This window comes from Rhipicephalus sanguineus, chromosome 2 (assembly GCF_013339695.2).
Source record: "Rhipicephalus sanguineus isolate Rsan-2018 chromosome 2, BIME_Rsan_1.4, whole genome shotgun sequence".
In the NCBI taxonomy this organism is placed as follows: Eukaryota; Metazoa; Arthropoda; class Arachnida; order Ixodida; family Ixodidae; genus Rhipicephalus; species Rhipicephalus sanguineus.
The window spans coordinates 103173391-103195284 of record NC_051177.1 but is presented as its reverse complement, the minus strand read 5'-3'; the positions used below and the strand labels follow the sequence as shown (position 1 = coordinate 103195284).

General features: G+C 46.7%; 1 protein-coding gene across 1 annotated transcript in view; it reads left to right on the top strand.

Annotated features, from left to right (window-relative positions):
• The first annotated feature begins 18995 nt into the window (after positions 1-18995).
• The window catches only part of LOC119383499 (uncharacterized), a 45951-nt gene continuing 43052 nt past the window's right edge, over positions 18996-21894 (top strand). The window contains exons 1-2 of the mRNA XM_037651668.2: positions 18996-19455; positions 20250-20568. Coding sequence (XP_037507596.2) covers positions 18996-19455; positions 20250-20568 — 779 coding nt within the window. The remainder of the gene's footprint in view (positions 19456-20249; positions 20569-21894) is intronic.

The following is a 21894-nucleotide window of genomic DNA, read 5'->3' as shown; positions in this document are numbered from 1 at the left end:
TTTGGGACTTTCACATATATATACATACTTATACATATACGCAGCATGACGGCGGCGACGGCGACGGCAAAAATCAGCCGAGACTGTCGATATAATTGGTATCGCAATAAAAGAATAAAATGCAGCGTAGTAGGGCTCGACGACCCTTTCCAAGAGGTGTCGGAGCTTTAATTATACAACATGTAATACGTCTACCTCTCAAAATTAACGTCCAATAATACTGCTCATTATTACAGTTCTTAAATTAAAAAAAAAAAACCTTTGAGGACGCTTGAGTTTCGGCTTCAAGAGTAGAGCGCGATAATGTAATCGGGTGCCGTGTGCATCGCCTTATCAACTGCTAGCTTGGCTTCGGTTCTCGGTGCATGTCTCAACCGTGCCGTGACGAAACGAAAGACTGTGCGCTTAACGTTGGCGAAAGAGAGAGAGAGAGAGATGCTCTTTATTAGAAATACAGTTATTTTTGCCGGCGTCAGTATACCGCTGGCATGCTACTCTGTGTAGGGATGGGTAATGGGATTGACAGATTAAAGAAGAGAAGGGAGGAAATAATAGGCCGTTTCAAACTATCCTAGAATGCCTACTGCAAGTACAGTTGTTAAGTGCCCACTACGACATAATTCTTCCTTTTCCGAATCAGCGAAAGGCCCACTACGCGTCCGTAAGGCAACACGCGAATCTACGCAGCGGCTCACTTTGTTGATGATTTCGCTGATGATTATGATTAAGTATGTCTGAGCGGTTTGTAATGGGTGGCCCTTTAAAACACCCACTAGCTGCGCAGATCACATGTTTTGACGCCTGCCGCGATTCTATGCTTCTGCCACGCAACATTACATGCGTGAAGGAGGCTTTTTCCTTTTCGAAGCAGTTTCATGCAATGGAGTGGTTCTGTGGTAGAATGCCTACTTTCCACGCAGACGGCATGGGTTCAATTCTCTCTCGAACCGAAGTTTTTTTCATTATTTATTTTATTTCCATCTTCCTCGATTTTTCAGTCATGGACAAAACGATGATTTTTCGCTCACAGCCAACGACGCCGACACCGACACACACACCGGAATTTCAGTGAAACGAGCTCTTTAACGCTATCGCATTAAAAAAAAAAAAAAGGTGTGACGGAGGAAAAAGATCGATCAAGTGGCGGCAGCGACAATGCTGCGTTTCTGTTTTTGTTTTTTCACCTCATACTGGCGCTGTGAACGGTTGTGTGTTCGATATTCTTTCATCAGAAGTTTATCAGAAAGTGTAATCGTTTTAACTTTCGCGTTTCTAAAACAATTCACTGAAAGTTGCACTAAGAGAACGGAAGGGCGTATCCCAAAATGCAACTTTGAAAGAACAAGATATGGAACTCCGACTCCGCATCTCCGCCCTGTCCAGAATTCATGCGTATTTTTTTTCAGCATCACTCTGCAATACAAAAGATAGCGAATTCCATGAATGGAAACGTAAGTGCACAACAGAAACGGAAAGACAAGTAGACACAGAAAGGTCCGTTGAGGCAACTTACATAAGATCTCGAGTATCGTAGTGATTTTCTAAAGCACCTCTTTTCAAAGGACTCTCGACTGTCTCTCTCTCTTTTTTCTTTTTGCTTTCTGTCTCCATTTTAACTCACCGTCTTTCTCTCGGATATAGAGGCCCACGCGTCTGGCAGAACTGCTGCGGTTCGGCATGCGTTGACACGCTGTTATTCGACCAGTTGGAAAACGAAAGACAGTGCTGGACATTCTAAACGGGAGAAAAAAAGAGATGAGCTGTATATACGAGCCGTGAAAGACAGACACCGAAATAAAACCTAATAACGAAACGAAAAAGACCAAATTTTAGGAAAGAAGTGAAAGGGGGGGGGGGGCGGTAGAGAGAGAGAAGGAATGTAGGAAAGATACGGAGGTTAACTAGCCTATGCGTCCAGTTTGCTACCCTACACATGGGGAGGGGGAATAAGGGAGTAAAGAGACAGAAGGATAGACACATTTCACACCACACATACAGTGCCGAGTTTCACACGCGGTCGCTCAATGAAGTTGCTTTCAAGTACCGCAGGAGGGCTCGTGTGGCTTTCTGGGCTGATGTGCTGCGCGACCGGGCTCCTAAGATCTTTCCTTCATTAAAGGGCCGATCATCGAGTCTATTCAAGTCACACTGGAGAACTCAACAAATTGGGGACAGTGGTACAAGAGATGTTAAATAGTCTCCTCACATTTGCAGCTTTCGCGCATGGATGAAATCTGCCATGCCAATGCGATGTCTGTATGAGTTCCTTTCCACAACCGGCACAGCATTGTAGCGTCACGAAAAGGGGGAGGGGGGTGAGGGTCTATATTGTACTAAGCGCATCTGATGAAGCGCCCGTTCTTCTTCTGTCCCAGCTGAGAAGTGATGGGTGTGCACAGCCGTTGCCGCTACGCAATTGATGAACGAGAGAGGGCCTCGGCTCGACCCAAGAAAGAAAGTGCTGGTGGCTGTCATTCGCACCGGACTAGCGGAACTCGCCAAGAATGCGCGGCGAAATGACGGGAGACTAACTGAAGCGGTCGCGAGAGATAAGCAGCAGCTGCATGGCCGAAGAAGCAACGGAGAACTCGTGCAGGAAAGAAACCACAGAGAGGAATCGGGCAGTTGGAAACGCATTGCAAGATAGCGGGCGCATGCATTCGCGCAGACAGATATGGAAGTTTCGCGGCTGAAGACAAAGGCGTTGTCCCTGAGGGTGCACCGCGGCCCGTAATGCGCCCTGTTTTAGTCGCCTTGCAAGGATGAAGCAATAGCAGCGGTGGCCTTGGTCTTCTTTATATTTAGGGCCGCTGCGTAATCTGTACACTAAGTAAGAAAAGCTAGAAAAATGGAGTAAAGAAACAGCGAAAGAACTCTACGACCAAGAAGCTGCAGGAAGAGGGCAGGCAGGCGGAAAAGCGCAGTGCAGCGTTCGGTGCCGCTCGGCATAGCTGCCAGTCAAGCATTCGCTGGCAATGCTTTAGCCGCTTACTGTGAAAAAGAAAGAACGGTGGCTCCTGCTAACTCAGAACACATACTCGACATTTCGTAATGTTCTTTTTCCTTCGGGTTTCCGTCGATGCCTTTCTTTTTCGTTTCTTTTCTTTTTTTTTTAAGTAATCGGACGTCCTTGACACGCACTGTCGAAACGACCATACCCACGCTCACAAATAGCTTTTCTCTCTCGAATATCATTGACTTTACGCATTTATTCCGGGGTCCTTTTTTTAAATGCGAAGCATTTCTTAGCGAACCTCTGGCACTTTGAGCGTTTCTATCTACGTATCTATCTATCTATCTATCTAGCCGCCTACGTCTGGGTGCTCTCATGATGGCTTCCTTAACTTGGTGTGGACCAAAATATGCATGGGAGGGTAAGAGGATTTGACGAATATGATTGCCGGGTATTAACATGAATAACGTTAAAAATCTTGTCGCGTACGTCATCAAACCCTTTCCACTAGACACGTGTGGCACATACCCGTCTACCACGGGCCGCCGTGTACGGGTATGCGCCACAGGTGATTGACAGTTTATATCTACCCAGGAATGGCGAGAACAGACAATTGTAACCTAAATGCTAGAACGTTAAGGAAAACCAACATCGGCAGCGTTGACTCAACGAATGGAAAGAATAAAAATTAGGATCCCAGCAGGAATCGAACCCAAGCATTCTGCGTGGCACTCAGGTATTCTACCACTGAGCCACGCCAGGTCTATAAAAAGGTTTGGAAAAATAGCCTACGCAGGCGTAATATCGGTGCAACGTCAATTGTGGTTGCGGTGCTGGCTATCGAATTTTACAAGAAAGCAATAAACACTACATGATACTCCTACGATCTGTACTCCTACGATAAAGGCGTCATATGAGATTAACGTCTGTAGTTCCAGTGTTGGCTCCGCTTTTAAAGGAGTCTAATAAATATTACGTTTGTATTCCTATGATTCACCAAGCTATATTGAAGCACTGCTCGACCCCGGAGGAATACATTAACGAAAGTTACATATGATATCCACATCACCGCACCGTAAAGCGCATTTCGTCCACCAGAACGACGAAGTGTCCTCTTCATTTCTTACGAGGCTGGGCGATGGCCTCATGCTGACCGAGGATGATGCCAGATTGCTTGACAGCCGCTTTGTAGACTGGGCTACGTAGGCCACATAGCCCAGGTAGTCTACGAATAAGACAAACACCATCCACTGATGTTGGTCTACGTAGCACTATCCAGGCCTACCAGCCTCGACGGCCTATACCTCACCAACGCGAAGGGTGGCTTAAGGTTCCGGCATGTCGCCGGCTCTGTCGACAGACAATTTGTCGACGAAATCACCGAATCATCCACGAATTTCAACAGCTCTACTATACGACATACTTCACTACACATGGCCCCCTCGTCACCACGATCACGACCGGATCCTATAACAAATCATGACTAGCTGCTGGTGCTCACTGATCACGCTGATGATGCCCTTCTTCAAGAACTGTCAAGAGCTTCTTGCACACATGCACACGGGTTCGTGAAACGTGCGTGCGTTCTCGGGACACGTATAAGCACTACATATCAGCTTACCGCTTCTGGTGTTGGTAATACCCACGTTCCCATTGGCAGCGTTACCCAACCGTAAACAACTGGCTATATAACACATACGCGGCTCTTCAACATATAAATGTGTGCGTATAAAATTTATACAATTCTTTAGCGCCATTTTGTAACGTGTCGCTCAGTAAAAAAAGTTACCCCACAGTCACCTACCCGCCGCATGCTTCGCATAACATCGACACCCACGGTACGTGGGATCTGCCGAATTTTTTTTTTGTTTCTAAAGGCGGGACAGTGCATCCAGTTTTTTATAGTATAACTATACATCTAGTATAGATCTGAAGAAGTAAACAATCACGCTGTTTATGGAATGGCTTTGGAGTAAATCACTGATTATCCAGTAGGGTTTCTTCTATAACAATTTGCAGACATGATAACCAGGGGCGTACCCAGAAAGTGTATTTTTTTCTTTCTCTTTTCGTGGGGGAGGGGCGACTGTACTTTATGTGTGTTCGCGCGCGTGTTTGTATGTGTGCGTGTATATATACACATGTAAAATTTAAAAATTTCGTGGGGGACCTGAACCCTGCCCCCCCCCCCCCTCTGTTACGCCACTGATGCTAACAGTTTCACGTACGCTTTAAATCCATGTATATCACATTTATCCCATTCGGGGTTCTCTAACGGGTGCACCTAACAAAAACTCGCCGCAGTCTATCTATTTTCGGAATACTAGTGTATACAGTGCAAGTAAGGCGAAGGTGCAGAAGAAACGATAGACACCCTGCGCGAACATTAGACACCAATCATCACATATGTTTACTGCCTCAGGAAGTCGGCATAAGCATGGAGCTTCTTACAAATTATACCATGGGGGAAATGCGATGCTGGAAGCTGTTGCATGCATGCGAATGCTGGGATATGCCGCATTCGGACTGTTCTTGGAAAGCCCGGACACCTCGATGATGCGTCTTATTACCAGCGTGCTGTCCGTCACAACGGTTTATTTTGTACTAAAGCAGCACGTATGTCCTCTTTATTCTTTTTTTATTTTTTTCACTTGAATATGCAGAGAAGAGGGGCGAACTTTTATTGTAAAATGTCATACACGTGAACGAGACCTGTTTACGAAGATTTTTTTAAAAGAAAGCTTTACTTGTGCAGCCGTATCCACGCGTTAAGCCAGGCCTCGGTCAACCCGAGCCAACGCAAGCCTCGCATGCACGTACTATACCGTCATTCCCAGACGCTCCTCCCTGTATCTTTTATTCCTCCGTGGTCATTCTCATGAGGGTACTGCGCCCTTAAGGCAGCTCGCATAGACAGTGGCTCCACTTTTCGCTCTAGGTAATACTGCAAGGAACTCCATCAGTACCAGCAACAAGAAGGCCGCATTGCAGCAGTAAGCAGCGATATCCTTTGGCGCAGAGCTATGGATTTTAAAATTTTCGTGCTGCGTTTCGCTCGACGTTAATCGCTTTGCACTCTTGCCCCCTGTTATACGATTTCCTGCAGCAGACCTGCCGACAGAGCATTATGTTTACAAACAGCGGCGTAGACGTTCAACAAACTTTGGGGGTTCGGCAACCTTTCGGTTCTTGCAGTTTCAAGCGTGCATGTCTCGAGCGTTACGAGAAGCCGTCTCTTCTTATAGTGTTCCAACACCGCTTTCCAAAGCATATATCAACCCTCCTCACGCTCAATGAACTTCATACCTCGTAAGAGAGCTCTCAGCTGTGCAGATAAGCCCACACACCTTGCGTCTAAATTTCATACGCAACGTTGGTTCCGAGTACAAGCCCATCATACTTGCTATTTAAATAAACGTCAATTTCTAATGCAATCCAGGCCATGTTTGAAGCTTTAAGAAGTAGCTCTTTATAGCTTCCATTCGGGCATTCGCGAGAGAGTGTTTCACGACGCTCTGAAGCGTTACTGAGTGAGTCCCTTAAGCGCTGCTTCGTGGAATGTCAGCATTCGCCGCTCCTTTGTAACAACCACCGGACAAGGAAAATCCTTTCTTTTACTCATCCATGAAATCCCCGTACACGTGACGAGTATTTGATGCAACAAAAAAAAAAGAAGAGCGCAGCAGGCTAGGTCATCAGATTCTCGTTAGCCGCAAGCAGCGCTTCCAGTTATTCATTTTTGCCCGGAACAAAATTTCGTCTTCGTCGAACGTACAAATCGACTCTAAAAAAAATAATGATAGAGACTTTTGTCAGTTGCAACCCCCTGGACTCGTATCAATGTATGTCTTTATTTACGCCTGACAAATTTTGCTTGCGTCCTGTTTTCTTTTCTTAAGATCTCCAAGTAACCCCTTCTCGAGGTGACTGTAAGGGAATTTCACGCTAGAGAGAAGGGCATCCTCCCATTTGCACTCAAAACATTCTTTGTTCTTTCTTACTATCCCTTTATCAAAAAGCCATGTTTTGTTCCACCCTAAAGCGTTTCGCTCAAAGAAAACGCCCTCTCCAACATAAGCAATTAAGTAATTTCGTTAATGACGCTAAACTAGGCTTCTACGTCAAACAGAAGCCTGCAGGAATCCTTACACCACATTTTCAGGCGTCAAAAAAAAAATACCCACGGCACATTATCGCTACGTTTGGTATCACTAAGTACCACAGGGGCTATTATATCACCGGGTTTCGTTAATGCTAATGGAGCGGTAATGCATGCGTACGCTCTAACTGAATGCAGCTAAGGTAAATAAACACTAAAGCCTCCGCTTTACATTTACCTGCGCATCGCAGGTGCCCTCATTGAGCTGTTGTACTCGTTCCCTTCAATATTAGTGACATCACCAACGAGTGACACTCTAGTTTCGCTTTCAAGCACTTCAGGTCCAGCACTTACTTTCGATTTTCCGCATATTCAGAAAATGTGTTATAAAAAATAAAACTGGTACGAAATGGACTGTTCTGCTTCAAGTTAAGTGTTGCATTGAATACGTATCATAACGTAGCGTAAGTTTACTCCAGATGAGGACCAAATAACTGTCAGTCTAATTACTGAAAATTAATTGAATGAGCTCATTGAACGAGCAGACGCTTTTCTTGTGAGCAGCCTAAAGAGCAACTGGGATCGTTGCGGCATCTGGCGGAGCAGATCTCAACCACGCGCTTCTTTCTACGTGGCCTCTGGGATCCGCTTCGGCAGGGCGCGATACGCAATGTTAACCCAAGGAACACACCAGAGCACACGAACGCCGAGGTGCGAGTGCAACTATATAGCAGACGTCTAAGCAGACGCCTTTAGTAGACGCCCTTTAGGTGCGAAGACGCCTTTAGCAGACGCCTTCTAGTTGCGAAGCACCACATGCGCTCGGGCTATCGGCGTCTCCCGTCGTCGCCCGTCACGGTAAAGCAAGTGGCAAATAAGACGGCGCGTTCGCTCAGGAAAAGCTCGCGAGAAAGTGCGCTCACCCGCGAGAGACAACGCCACGTGCGCTTCTCCGAGTGGCAGATAATACCACTGTTGAGGTGTTTATTAGACGGCAGTCGGCGACGATGCTCAATGGCGACAGTCAAGGAAAAACACGGGCTCAGAGCGCGAGCGGGAAGAGCCAAAGAGGACGACCCACTAGAAGGCTATAGAGAGCGCAACCCATTACTCATCTCAAAGGCTTCGCTACACCACTGATAATACGGCGCGTTGGCTCAGGAAAAGCTCCGATTCTGCGATGGGCGCTGTCTGCGACGCTTTCTGTAGCGCTGTCCTCTCATTGCTATTGACGTGTCTCTGTGGGAAACAACGGTGCTTCGCATCTCTCCAGATTTCACGTTAGTGGAGCTGTCACGTATAGTATAGTATAGCAATGGGTGGGAAAGGGAAGTTAGGGTGAGGAGGAGGAAAAGAGGAGGGCAATGTCACCAGCTCCGCCACTTCCTTAGTCTTCGCACTATACTAATGCGTAGCTGCCCGATTTTTTTTTTTTTTTTTTTGCGACATTCCGGCTTGAGATTTTTCTGTTTTTCTGTTCCGCTGATCAGCTATGCATGAGAGGGATTAGTCTACGGAATGCCGTACCGGCTCGTGCAGAAAGCTTCGACGCATTTAAAATACTGTTTCTCAGCAATGGTGCGAAAGCTGCAGCAAAAGAAAAAGAAACAGATAAAGCAGCTTCTAATTAGCCTAGGTAATTCATTCCGAGTGCGGCAAAGCTTGTAAAACGTAGAAACCTGGAACATTCGGCAGCCTCAGAGAGCCAACACCATCGCTTGGTCAATAAAAGAACCAGCAGTCCTCTTATGTCTGAACAAACAAAACTAAGTCTGTGTTCTTTTTTTTGCACCTTCTGGCAAGTTTTCTTTTTATTTTAATCATCTACCCCCCTCGCCTTACGATGTCTAGTCGAACATTGGGCTAACAGCATCGCCTCAATCACAGATGCACTTCACTTGGTGCTTTAAGATGATGGAGGGAGAAAAGGAAAGCATAACAAAAGAAGGACTGTAGTCTTGTTCGGTTGATGTGCTTGTAGATGTGCTTGTAGTCTTCTTCAATTGATGTACAAAAATAACGGAAACTTCGTGAGACTTTTTTTGGTTGCGCTCTGTTATATGTGTGATTGCTTTCCCGCGCTAAATTGTATTTTCATAATTATGATAGATCTGTTTTTAAAAAAAGCCTAATACGTTTTGCAAATGAGTTAAATGGAGTAGCCCAGCATTGTACTATATACTTTCAACCTTTCGTCCATGATGTCTGCACGGAAGCGCTAGTTGAAGCGAACGGTACAGTTGATGTAGTCAAGGTTCAGAATGTGGTCAGACATGGTTGAACTCTTACCCACTGACGAATAGCAAAAGCAGACATGCGATCATACTGGCTCTGCAAGGTTGGGGGTGCCTTTCGGCAGTAGCGATTGACTTCTAATATTTTTTAGTGCGACCACGTTATTTCCGTTGACTGTCCTCTTCATTTCCTTAGTTTTGTGGTGTGCCTCTCTTTCCACGTTCTTCTGCTACTCGCTTTTCGTATAGCACATACTTACGCAATGGCACCCGTTCACTCAACGCAGCGAGCTTCGTATCAAAGTTCAGGGGTCACCAAACGTGGGCGGATACAGTGAGTCCTCGGGCACTGTATTTACGTTGCAAAAATCCACAAGCCGCCGAAGCAATAATATATAACGCTGAATGAATCCATAAGTCTGGAAAGTCGGTGACTGTTGCGCCATAAGCTCGCGTTTGTTTTTTTGTTTGTTTGTTTTTTTTCCTTTGTGTGCAGTCGGCGCATTTCATGAGTTACTAACTACGCTGAAATGAATGTGTTCGTGATTCTGAGTTCGCGAGTTTAATGGTCGCGAAAACGAGATGCGGGGTTCTTATAGGATGCCAAGAAGCAGCAAAAGAATCTTCGTTCGGTGAGACAGAAACGCGATGCAGTTTTCAGTCTTTGTTTGAGTGTGAGAGCCCATATATATATATATATATATATATATATATATATATATATATATATATATATATATATATATATATATATATATATATTGGCCTCGAGGCCCACCACTGGAAACGCCGGCGCCACCGTCGGCGTAACGTACTTGGCAGGATCACGTGGTCTCCGCGGCCGCGTCGGCTGCTTGTGGCGCACTGCCGCGTGCTTTGAAAACGAGTTTCAAGTTCCACATGCACTGCGGTCTGTTCAAATTCGGAAGTTTTCTCTCATTTTCTACTCAATTGAAACCAATTTAATAGAGTGGCTGCCTCCTAAGGCGACGAACATGGGGCTCTACCGCTCGGTGCCGCAGCGCCGCGCTTACGCAAAGGAGCCCAGTGTCAGCCTGCACTGGTAACCGCGGGACAAGAAACAGCGTGAAGCATGGGTTGTAAAGCTAAGAACCGGCAAGTAGCCATCCGCTACGAGTCTTGTGTGCAACAAGCACTTCCGCGACGAATACTTTTGTTACTGCGTCGGGCCTGCGATGTTCGGTGAGTATAGCAGACAGCGCGCACTGAGACGATGGCTCGCGCGCGCTTCCCGCCGGCAAATGATGCTTATCTGCCACAGGATGGTATAAGCGCTACATTTTACCACGTGCGATGCCATCTCAGAACCCTCCAATGCGACCTCTTGATCGTCGGCCCCGTGCTCAGAGTCCCCAAAATCGGCTGCAGATGCGCAAGTCATTGTTTAGATACGTTGAATTAAAAAACGCACAGGGTCCCTTATGCATTCGTTAAAGATGACTAGAAGGCGAAAGCCATCTTCTTCTTGTCAGTCGATGTACTGATTCTCCCGCGTTACTGTATTTTCTTTCTTTTCCTAGGCGTCGCATGCTACTACATGCTCGGTCTCGTAGACTGGTTCTCCTTCCACCAGCAATCTCGAAGTGGTGAAGCTTTGGTCTATGAATTTGTTGATCACAGAGAGCGGCAAGTTCACTGGAATGCAAACGGAACGATAATAAGGAGCATTAAAAAAAGGCGTCGCATTTGCTCACGTTTTGTGTGAGCACCAAACGAAACGAATGCGCTGAATAAAGAAACAGAAGCAGCGGCATTTGCCAGCTGAGAAGACCGATCAATACGCAGTGCGAGACAACTTGTCAAATGACATTGAAACGTACCCGAATTTAGACAGAAAAAGAAAAAAAAAACACTGAATCGTCGGGACGGCAGATCACAAAAGTTGTCATGCGCACCGAAGCCGCAGTTGTAAGGAAATTGTTTTTGAACTGCTCTGATAGCGTGCGCGCAACAGTAGTTGTTTGTTTACTCACAAATTCTCATGTTTTGCGGCCTAAAGTTCACAGCGCGGTGCCAAAACGCGCTCGTAGCAAAAGCGAAACCAGCAGTACGAACATACATGCAGACGCTCATACATGTAGAGGCACCGTCAGTCGTCGCGAACCCGTGCGATCGCTGGCTTGAGGCTTCTTTCTGTTATGCTCCGTTTGGTTATACAGGCAGTCTACTCTAACGAGATATTTCACATAGTTTTCACTCAGTGAGTGACTATCTTTCACGTAAGAAGCCGGTTCAGGGGTCTCCAACGCGGTGACAGCGTGAAGCGGGTGCTCGGTTTTCTGTAAAGAGACAGCGACTGTGGACTATCTTGTGCTTTCAGTTCGTCGAAAATGATTATCTTGACAGTAAAAAACACAGTTCATTTCAAAAGTACTTACGGAAATTCCCTGGAGGGCTCCCGCGAGGTGTTCTTGTAGAGCGCCGACAGCAAAACCTATGGGGAGCGCGCCGGCGGCATCCTGCCTAGCGCGCAATCGAGGCGCGTCCGATAGAGGGCGACTCCGTAACTCCTCGGAGGCCAATACCACAGAGCCACGCCAGGTATAGCAAGTGCTCTGAAAAAACACCTTATGCAGGTGTAATGTCGCTGCAACGTCAATTGTGGTTGGGGTGCTGGCTATCTAATTTTACCAGAAAGCAATAAACGCTACATATGTACTCCTATGATATAGGTGTCATGTCAGGTTAACGTCTGTGGTTCCAGTGTTGCCTCCGCTTTTATAGCAGTCTAATAAACATTACATTTGTACTCCTATGATTCACCAAGCTAAAGTAACGCGTCGCTCGACTCCGTATGAATAAGCTAACGAAAGCTACGTATGATATTCACATTATCGCAGCGGAAAATGCAATTCGTTTCGACAATACAGACGTATGGGCTCTAACGTGAGTGCTGACGTTATGTCACACCATAAGTTACCCTATAAACGACAGTGCTGTCGACGTGCCTGGCAAGCCCACGATGTGCACACAACTACTACAACTACAAAAACACGTCGATCCACATCGTAACGCTTTGCTCAAAGCCAAAAGAAATGCAGCATAGAACTACTCGCTGACTTCTTCGCATGATACCGATCCTCACAAGGAGTGGGATCTGCCGAATTTTACAGCGAAAGCTGTTATGAGATCATTTCACCGGCCGTTTTTGGAGCCGTAGTTGTCCGCCGCCGCCGCCGCCGGTGTCCGTAACCAGTATCGATCGAAATAAGAAAAAAAACGAAATAAGAAAAAAATTCCAGTATGGAACGAGGCTCGAACCTGGGTCCTCCGCGTGGGAGCTCAGTATTCAACCTCCGAGCCATGCCGGTGCTTGAAACTGCTTTGGAAAAAGGTCCTATGCAGGCTTCATGTCGGGAAGGAACCACATTAGCATATGCAATATAACGTGGTAGAAGAGTAAAATAAGCACCAAGCGTCGCACAACGCGAATTCTGTAACGAGGCGCCGCACAATGCGAATTGCGCAACGAGTAGGTTGTGAAATGCTTCCAACCCATTACAAAGATCTCTGCCATAATTCTTCGTCGTCATCAGGCACAGCATCAACCTATGTGCGCATAATGACTTACATGCGTTTAGCAGGTACCACGGATCTGTAAAATGACGAAAAATGGCACAGTGCCCGCTGCTCCACATCTCAAAAATTAGAATGATTTAGAGCGTAGTGGGTTCCTCGCAAGTGCACTTGTATTGGTTGCCAAGGAAGCCTATAAGCGCAGATCCATTTCCTCGGGGTCTCAGTAGAATTACAATGCTTTATAGCGTTGTGGGTTCCTCGCAAGTGCACTTGTATTGGTTGCCAAGGAAGTCCATAAGCGCATGATCCATTTCCTCGGGGTCTCAGTAACGTTCTTTGCCCCCCCCCCCCTTCCGTCTCTCTCCCACGTCAACGTATGTTATACATCATGACGGGAGAGGGAAATAGCGACCGGGCGTCACCCAATGCAAATTACATAACTGGTGGGCCGTTTAAAGATTCCAACCCATTACAAAGGGATGAGCTATAATTCTTCATCGTCATCAGTCGTCGCGTCAACAAAGTGCACATAATGCCTTACAGACGTGTAGCTGGTGCTTGGCTTCTCCGCAGAATGACGAATAATGGCTTAGTAGGTGCTTCCAAACCTCGCAAAAATTGTGATTTATGGCGTAGTGGGTACCTTTCTAGTGTACTTGTATTGTAGCCCCAAGAGAGCTTAACGGGCTCTAGAAACGCCGCTCTTCCAGCTTTCGCTGTGACTGTGCTGCGGTTTCAGCGCAGGCCTGGCGTTTTTAACGCGGTAGCGTTAGAGAGCTCGTGTCGCAGAAATTCCGCTGTCGGCGTCGGCACCGTTGGTTGTGAGCGAAAAATCATCCGTGAGCGAAAAATCGAGAAAGTAGCAAATAAAATAAACGATAAAATCTTCGGTCCCTATGAGGGTCGAACCCGGGCCGCTCGCGTGGAAAGCAGGTGTCTTACCACAAAGCCACGATGTTGCTTGCAGCTGCTTCGGACAAAAACACTACATAAATGTCTTGTAGTGAAAGGAGTCTCGACGCATTTTGTTCGGCAGGTGTCACGACGAAAACGAGCCCATACGGTAGGCGCATTCGCGAGGCCATCAAACTACGTCGAAAAACGCCGGGATAGTGCAGCCATCGCCGCTAAATACACACAAGAACTTTCAAACAGCTCTAAAAATGGACGACTATGTCCATCTAGAAGAAAACATATCAAGCCAACGCAGCAAACGCTAGATAATGTGCTGCCATCTGTGAGGCATTGTGAGAAATATGTCTCGCCTTTTCATGGCTTCCGAGAGGGCCCGCGCGGCGTATATCTTGGAGGCCATGCGACTCTCGCTTTAGATCGAAAGCCTGTAAAATTCGCGCGCGTGCGTGCGTGTGTGTGTGTAACAATACACATTAATAAGTATGCACTTAGTGGTTGAAGTGCGCACTAGGGGCCGGATTTCGCTATCGCGTTCAAGTCTTAAAGGCGAAGCTTAAGGGTCCCCCAATTTTTTTTTTAAATTGGTGTTGATGTAAGCATGCGTCTGTCCGCAGTGCCAGAAAGCACGAAGGTAGACGTGCAATTTTCCGTTATATGTCTTTGAATAACTCAATATCTGGTAATATATGTTACTAGTAGATTATACCTCAAATTCTCAGTCATCGAGTCCTTTGATCATCATAGTTTTGGGCTACTGAAGCTTAAAATAACAAAAAAAAAACAGTATACCATACAAAGGGGAATTAAAATTGGTTCTTGCGTATTCAGATAAGAAAAATCTGAGAGTCTGGCACAGGTGGCAGAATCTATTTTAGGTGATGTGTTAGTGAGCCGACTTGTAGCAAAAGATGACTCTTGCTCATTACCGAAGCCATCAACGTTGGTCAAGGCGATTGTCTCTTTTTAACTACTTTGATTTATTTTATTTGCGGAACAAACAAAGCTGGTATGGCTTAGCAACACCTCTGATACGGTTAATTGGACGTCTTTAGACTGACGTTGCCGCTATCACAAAGACACGAAATGTACTAAAGCTCAGGTTGCGCAACGGGCGAATGTAGAGGCGCTAAGATTCTGCCCTTACTTCAATTCGCTTTTTCGGCACATCGAATTGAGAGAATAATCCGGGGATTTTTGCGCGCTACCGTTTTTCTGTTAGTTTCGTCTTTTACGTCTGGGCGTCAAACACGCAATTGCTATGCGGAAGTCGATGAGCGGTACGAAAGTCAGATAATGTATATAAATTCGGCCGTGATGCACCACATATTGAGACACACTTGGCGTTTCTTTTCTTTCTTTTTTTTTTGGATACGCGGCTTAGTAGGAGAGTGTCTTGGACGTTACTCTCGTAACGTTCGTACATTGAAAGGCTGCGAGCGTTAAACTGGAAGAAAGGATCATTCACAATGATCTGCCGCAGTGATGCAGCGTCCACGGTTGGCTTTGCCTTCCAGTAGCAAGTGGAGTAGCAACTGGATCAGTAGCAACTGCAGGACAGATATCCGACAGTGGCGCCTCGTAAAGGCATACGTAAGAGTAAGCCGATCTTCTTTTATGTTACAATTCCCCCCTTCTCTATTTAATCTATTCTTAAGGCGAGAGCCTTACATGCCTCATCAAATGCGGAAAGTGACCGTCGGCGTCAACACGAATGATGCAAAACATCATCATCATATGATGACGTCAACCTTATGACGGCATCATGACGTCACAGGTGGCCAAAATTTGTGACGTCATCGCGACGTCACATAATGACGTCGTCAATGACACCGTCACTTGGTCAAAGGTGGGCCGATCCCGAGGGCACTGCTTCGGGAGTAGGGGGAGGGAGGATATAGGGGGGAGGGGGAGTCGATCGAGATTGATCGAGTCCTCTTGAGCAAATGCATCAGTGACCGTGTGAGTTTTCCTTTGTGTTAAACTAGATCAGGAGTTACCGTCGTAATCCTTCGTAGTTATTCCCTCAGCTGCACTAATCGTAACCGGTACATGCTGTGACTAGGTGCATCTTGCGGCCGATGGCTTGGTTATGCTGAAAGTACTGGCACTTGTCGAGCCATCGAAATCAAGCAGCACGAAATCTGGTCGATTTTAGAATAGAGCGAGGGCCTTATCAGAACAGAAGCATTTTAACGTACTATGTCCCGTCGCCGACTCATTTCAGGCGCTGTTGCTCCAGAGGAGCCTGCCGAAATTTTGAACTGGCACGGATCTCACCCCTAGCCGCCAAAATTTTTAAATCCTCTCCGCGGTTAGGTTACCCCTCTCCCCGCTCAATAATCTGGACTCCCGGCCATCAGGGCCTCGTAGGCAATGAGGCAGCGCACGCTGCCATCCACGCACTCATTCCCCGGGCCACTGCCTCGCCCACCGATGACCCCTTTGATCCAGAAGATGTTGTGTTATCGTGTTTGTGCATCGTGGTGCTGACGCAGACGCGCTTCGCTATCAGCGGTGACCTGGACTCGGACTGTTGGGCTTCGTGACGTCAATGCTCGGTGTGATAGTGGCTCGAGCATGTATATAAGCAACCGCCCCTTTTCCTTCCTGTTTGTTAGACAGTTGGTTGTGTGACCGAATAAACATGTGTTGCCCTTAGCCACCGTGTGCTGCCTGCAGGTCTCGCCCCTGTTTAGACGAAGATATAATAGAAGAAAACTCTCCTCTCCTAACTTTTCAAGATATAACTACCCATTATCGGGACTCCCACCGCCGCTTTCCTGTGCTTTGCAAAGGGCTCAGGAAGGCGGACGAGAGAATTCTTCTCCGGCTATTCACGAATACGCTACTGTGCCCGGCAGTGCTTAAACATTTTGATTCTCCTTTTTCCGGCCTCTGCCAGTACTGTGCGGGGGTGGCTGACACCTACCACCTAGTATGGGCATGCCAGCTCAATCCTTCTTTATCCCCGAACCCCAACCCAACCCGAGAGGACTGGGAGGTGGCCCAGGACCTTCCGGCCCAAAAAGCCATGGCCCGGTGTGTCAGGACAGTGGTCACGACCAATGGGGTCCCTGACTAGGAACTCCACCTGGTATTGTAAGGGAGCTCACCCACTAGGGGCTGGTGTCCCGAATAACCTCTCTGTATATAACAGCTTAATAAATGTTTACTACTACTTCACTGAGACAGCTGCGGCGTCAGCAACAAAATATATCTCTATTACTGAAACATCTAAAGAAGCAAGCTGTCAAGCTTTTGCCACGTGTTTGAGAAATCTGCTGTGCCGTCAGGTATCGCGCATAAGTTGCGTTTACTGTTGCTTAAAGCAAAAATTTCGAAGCGTCGCTTATAAGTGTCTTCTGAGATGCCACATGTGGAACGAAAGCTAGTTTAATTGAGAATCGCATTAAAATCAGAACTCTACTTTTTCAGATGCTACAGTAGGGATGGAGCGAGGAATATGAAACATCATGTCGCGAGGCAATCGCCGGCGCTGTAAGGAGTAGCAAGAAGAAATATACGTAAAGGCAGGGAGGTTAGCCAGTTCTCAGAGTGGCTGGCTACCCTGTGCTGGGGAAAGGCGGTAAGGAGAATAAGAGACAACAGGAAAGAGGTGTTACAAAAAAGAAAAGAAGAGCGAAAAAATAAGAAAAAAGGGAGAAAAAGTATAATAAGACACTGCTTAAAGGGACACTAAAAAGAAACAATTAATTGGTTTAGACTGATAAAGTGTGCTCGGAAAACTCCTGTGTAGTTTATTTCACCACCATAGGTTTATTATTAGAGGAGAAAACCAAGTTCAAAGTTTCATCTTTAAATTTCGCGCCGAACTTTGTAATTCGTGACGTAAAAGATTTCAAAGAGAATTTAACATATTTTGGTGCCACTGGCTCGACGAAATTTCCACAAACTCGTTATGTCAAGTCTCTGGCCCCCTCAGAGGACAATGTACTTCGGTTTAACTGATTAGTAACTACGTAGGCCCAAGCAGGCGCCGTCAAAAATATGTGACGTCACGGCAAATGGTGCGGGAATTCCAAGGTGGCGTCGCCACATGTATTTTCTTTTTGCGCGTTTTCTCGATTATTAAGCGTCTTCTCGCTTATTAGGCGTCTTCTCGCAGCAAGCGTGGTGTTTTGGTATCGTGGAAGAGTAGTTTACTAATTCGAGAAAAATCGTTTTGCTCTTTAGTGTCCCTTTAAAGTCGGTCTCTAGGACCAGTTGTCCTATTTCTCACTTGCTAGTAGGGGTGAAGAGCAATCTTTTTCGAGAAGATAAATAGTGGCAACGGCTTACTCACAATGAAAACACGAAAAAGCGTGAATATAACAAATAAAATAGTTCACAAAATCAGGAGACCAGTATATAAGAGTTAGTCGCCGTGAGGCCATGGTGCAATTTAAAGAGCAGCTGTAGTCTCTGCTGTCATTGCATCCTCGCAATATTTATATTCACAGTCTATTGCATCCTGGATCATCGAAAGCGTTGAACACAATCACAGGCGCTAGCTGTCCTCGAATGCCTTTGCCAAGCTCGCGCTGTCAGCGCGGGCTATTCCTGCTCGAGAAACAGAAGAAGATTCAATATGCCCGTTTAGCTGCCCGATTCTTGGCCAATCCCCCTGAGTGGGTGTGAGCCAGCAGTAAAGGATCTACATCTACATCTACAGCTACATTCAGACTGGCCTTCGTTCTTGAAGCTGGAAATGAAGAAAGCGACGAAAAAGTCGTCCACGCCTGGCGGCCTCGGTCCTGCGTACGCCCCGTCTGCAAGCAGCAGAGTCCTCAAGAAGCAGGGCAGCTCCACGAAGCAACCGAACCTCCCACAATCCGCAGGTGTAGTCAACCCGAACGAGGTGCACTCAAGCCAGGCGATTGAACAACGCGTTCTCGACGTGTCCAAGCATGAACGTGCCATTTTAGAGAAACATTCGAGTCCGGTAACTGTTCCGCAAACGATATGCCACCTAGCAGACCTAGAATCTCAACGCACAGCATGTGAAACGCGTATCAAGAGCAACGCTAAGAAGGCTTCTCCTACTGCAATTACAAGCAGAACCTCGACGACTAGAGATAAGTTTTCGACCAAGGCCTCCAAAAATGGGAACTTACGATACAGTCCCAAAGAGCGGTACGCTCCTTCTAAGACATCAGGTTCCGTAGTACAAAAGCGTGCTTCGTCAGAACCACTATTAGATGCCGCAAGATCGCACCACAGACGCAGGACTCGAAAGTCCAGCTCTGCGGGATCCATGCGTGATGAACGGCCGGCTGTTGCCACAAGTGCTGCACGTGTCGCCGCCGATGATCGGACGTGGAAGATGGCGTCTGAAGCGCGAACCTTCATCAGATCCCGTGAAGAACCGTCTTCCGCAGATCTGCGCCCACATTGTACGGCTGATCCTAAAACGTCAAAGCGAAGCGAATCCTTCTCGTTGGACACGGCGCTCATCGTCGAGCTGCAGAACATGACGAACGAGGCAGCCATCCGTGACATGATACGACGGATCGAGCAGTCTATGACGCTCGCTGCGAGCCTCGCAGAAGATCAGCCATCCACATCTACGACGACCATCACGTTGCCGGTGGAGCCGCCGACGAGCACGTCGACGTTCGAAGAGTCGCCGTCCAAGCATACGAGGTCCAGCACCGTCGATACACAAACGCCTGCAACCAGTGAAGAAACATCTCGCTTCACGAGCGGCAAGAAAGGTATGAAAGCAGGAAGAGCCTGCAAATTTGTTCTGGACAACCTACTGCGCTCGTGATGACACATAACCACAGTCGGAAGCGCCGAACTTGGTTAGTGAGTTCTTTCGTATTATAGTTCACACGCCCTCTCTCCGCGCAAGCCAGCACGCCCTCGACAAAAATCGACATTGTCTTTCTTTCATCATGATAACTATTGTTTTCGTGATTTCAAAGAATTTCAAAGAAGTTGAGCCGCTGGAAATTGAAAATTTTTATTTGAATGACTGTTCACTTTTTTTTTCACAGCCTTCTGCTGCTCCTCGGAAGCTTTGGAAGTTGCTAGGTTCAACGGGGAGGTTAACATCGCCGCTGTTGAAAAATTTGTTCATCATTGGAACTGCAAAACAGTAGCTTAAGCGTAATTCGTTGGCCGCTTCAGGTACTGTGGCCTCTCTTATTAAACGCTGAGGAGTCTAGACACTTTCAGGGACGAGAGCATGCCCTAATTATCAAGCGCACGAGTCGTGTAAGCAGATTGTTTATTTATAAAGCATGAAATAAAACATACAGTTGTCAAGGATCTTATATACATGTAAGTGTGCGAGCAATCTACACCGCCAGAGCCCACTGGCGTAGCCAGGGGAGGGGGTTCCCCCCTCGAAGTTTTTCAATTTTGCATGTGTATATATACACGCACACATACAAACGCACACATGAGGCTACATAAAGTGTGGTTACCCCTCCGGAAACATTACCTGATTACTGCTTCCGGCGTTTCACATAATTTATAATTATCATCAACTTTGTATCGACAGGTAGCGCAACTCGCGAGTCCACCAGCTCAACGACTTCCAGCAAGGGCGAGAGCAGCAATGCCACAGGTAAAACGGAATCCGATTGGTATCCGTTTTGCCTACAGTTCAAGGTCCTCGCCCTGGTCGCGGTGGCAGTACTCCTGTTCGTGGTGGTCGTCTTGATCCCGCGCTTGAACCGCACTCGGGGCTCGTTGGCGCGCTCGAGTCAAGAGCGACGTGACTGGTCGAGTGTGTGCAAAAAGCCGGCCTGCCACAGAGCCCTCGACTCGCTGATAGAGCCCATGGACTTGAACGTGTCTCCGTGCGACGACTTTTACAGGTGGGCTACAAGTTTTCACGTTTAACATCTTTGTCTCTCTATATTTACGTCCGCTACGTACAGTACGAAGGTCTTTCCCAATGAAATTCGACTGACCCAGTCAAGCGCGAGCTGGTCTATTTTTATACCTGGAATTTTTCTTCACTTTTTCACCGACCATATTTTCTCTTCCCATCCCTTGGAACTCATTCTATCATTCTAAATGAGCTTTTATCATTCTAAATGAGCTATCATTCTAAATGAACATGAACGTTTGAGTGTGGTGGGGTCGCGTGGGGACCCAGGGTGCCCGGGAGGTCCAGAATTCCCTTGCAATAAAGTTTTTTCGACTCGACTCGACTCGACTCTAAATGAGCACCTCTTGTCTGTGCTATGCATTACATGGCTTGTCCAGCTCGATTTTGTCAACTAGTATATCGACAATCCCTGTTTGGTCAGTGGCTTTCAAATTCCAGTCTCAGAGAGCAATCACTTATGCTTTCCCTACAGATTACAACCAGCGTTGTGAGCGAGATGGCTTTCTCTGCATACAAAATTCAGCTCATAATAGATATTGATGCTCGTCATTTGTCTTACAAGCGTCACATTCTGCTGATAGTCAATGTGCTCGTTTTTCAGATGTAACGGTTCATCGGAACACTTTCTTTTTTTCATTTGTGCACACTTCAATTTTAATATATTTTGCTAACACTGATTTTTATCATACCGCCATTTCATCATTGGTTGCAGTCCGGCGGTGTTCCCTTAGCATTATGTGGCTGGCTTGTGCCTAGGTAGCGTTCAATTATCTGTTTCTTGCGCTATGACAAATACTACGCTCGCTGTCGCCATAAAACCAACTGTTGTTATTGAGTTCACTGCTGCAAGCGCTTCCGGAAACATGACCATTGCATTCTTCTATTAAAAAGAAACGTTGCGCCTATGGACCACTTTTGTAAAACAAAAATGCATCAAACCTTTAACAGCAGAGCTGTTCAAGCTCTACGTTCCGCCGATTCGCGTGACCAGAAAGCTACGAACGGTCTCTGCCTTATAAGGCATCTCGCATCACCTAGCACCTGGCACCTAGCCTGTGCAACGCAATAACTCGGCTGGCGCGCGTTCTCTTCGTCTTCTTCTTCATCTTAGGATTGACTGTAAATAAAGGCAGTTTGCTCTTGGCGACGTAGATTCTAGAAATGAGGATAGTTATATTCATTTTCCTGTATTGCATAGTAACTTGGCGGATAATAAGGCCCCTTGATGTTGACAGGATGGATGTGCAATGCAGGCATTTCTTCAATGCGTGCACCTTCTGAAGAAAACAAAAGAGAAGCTCAGAACAGA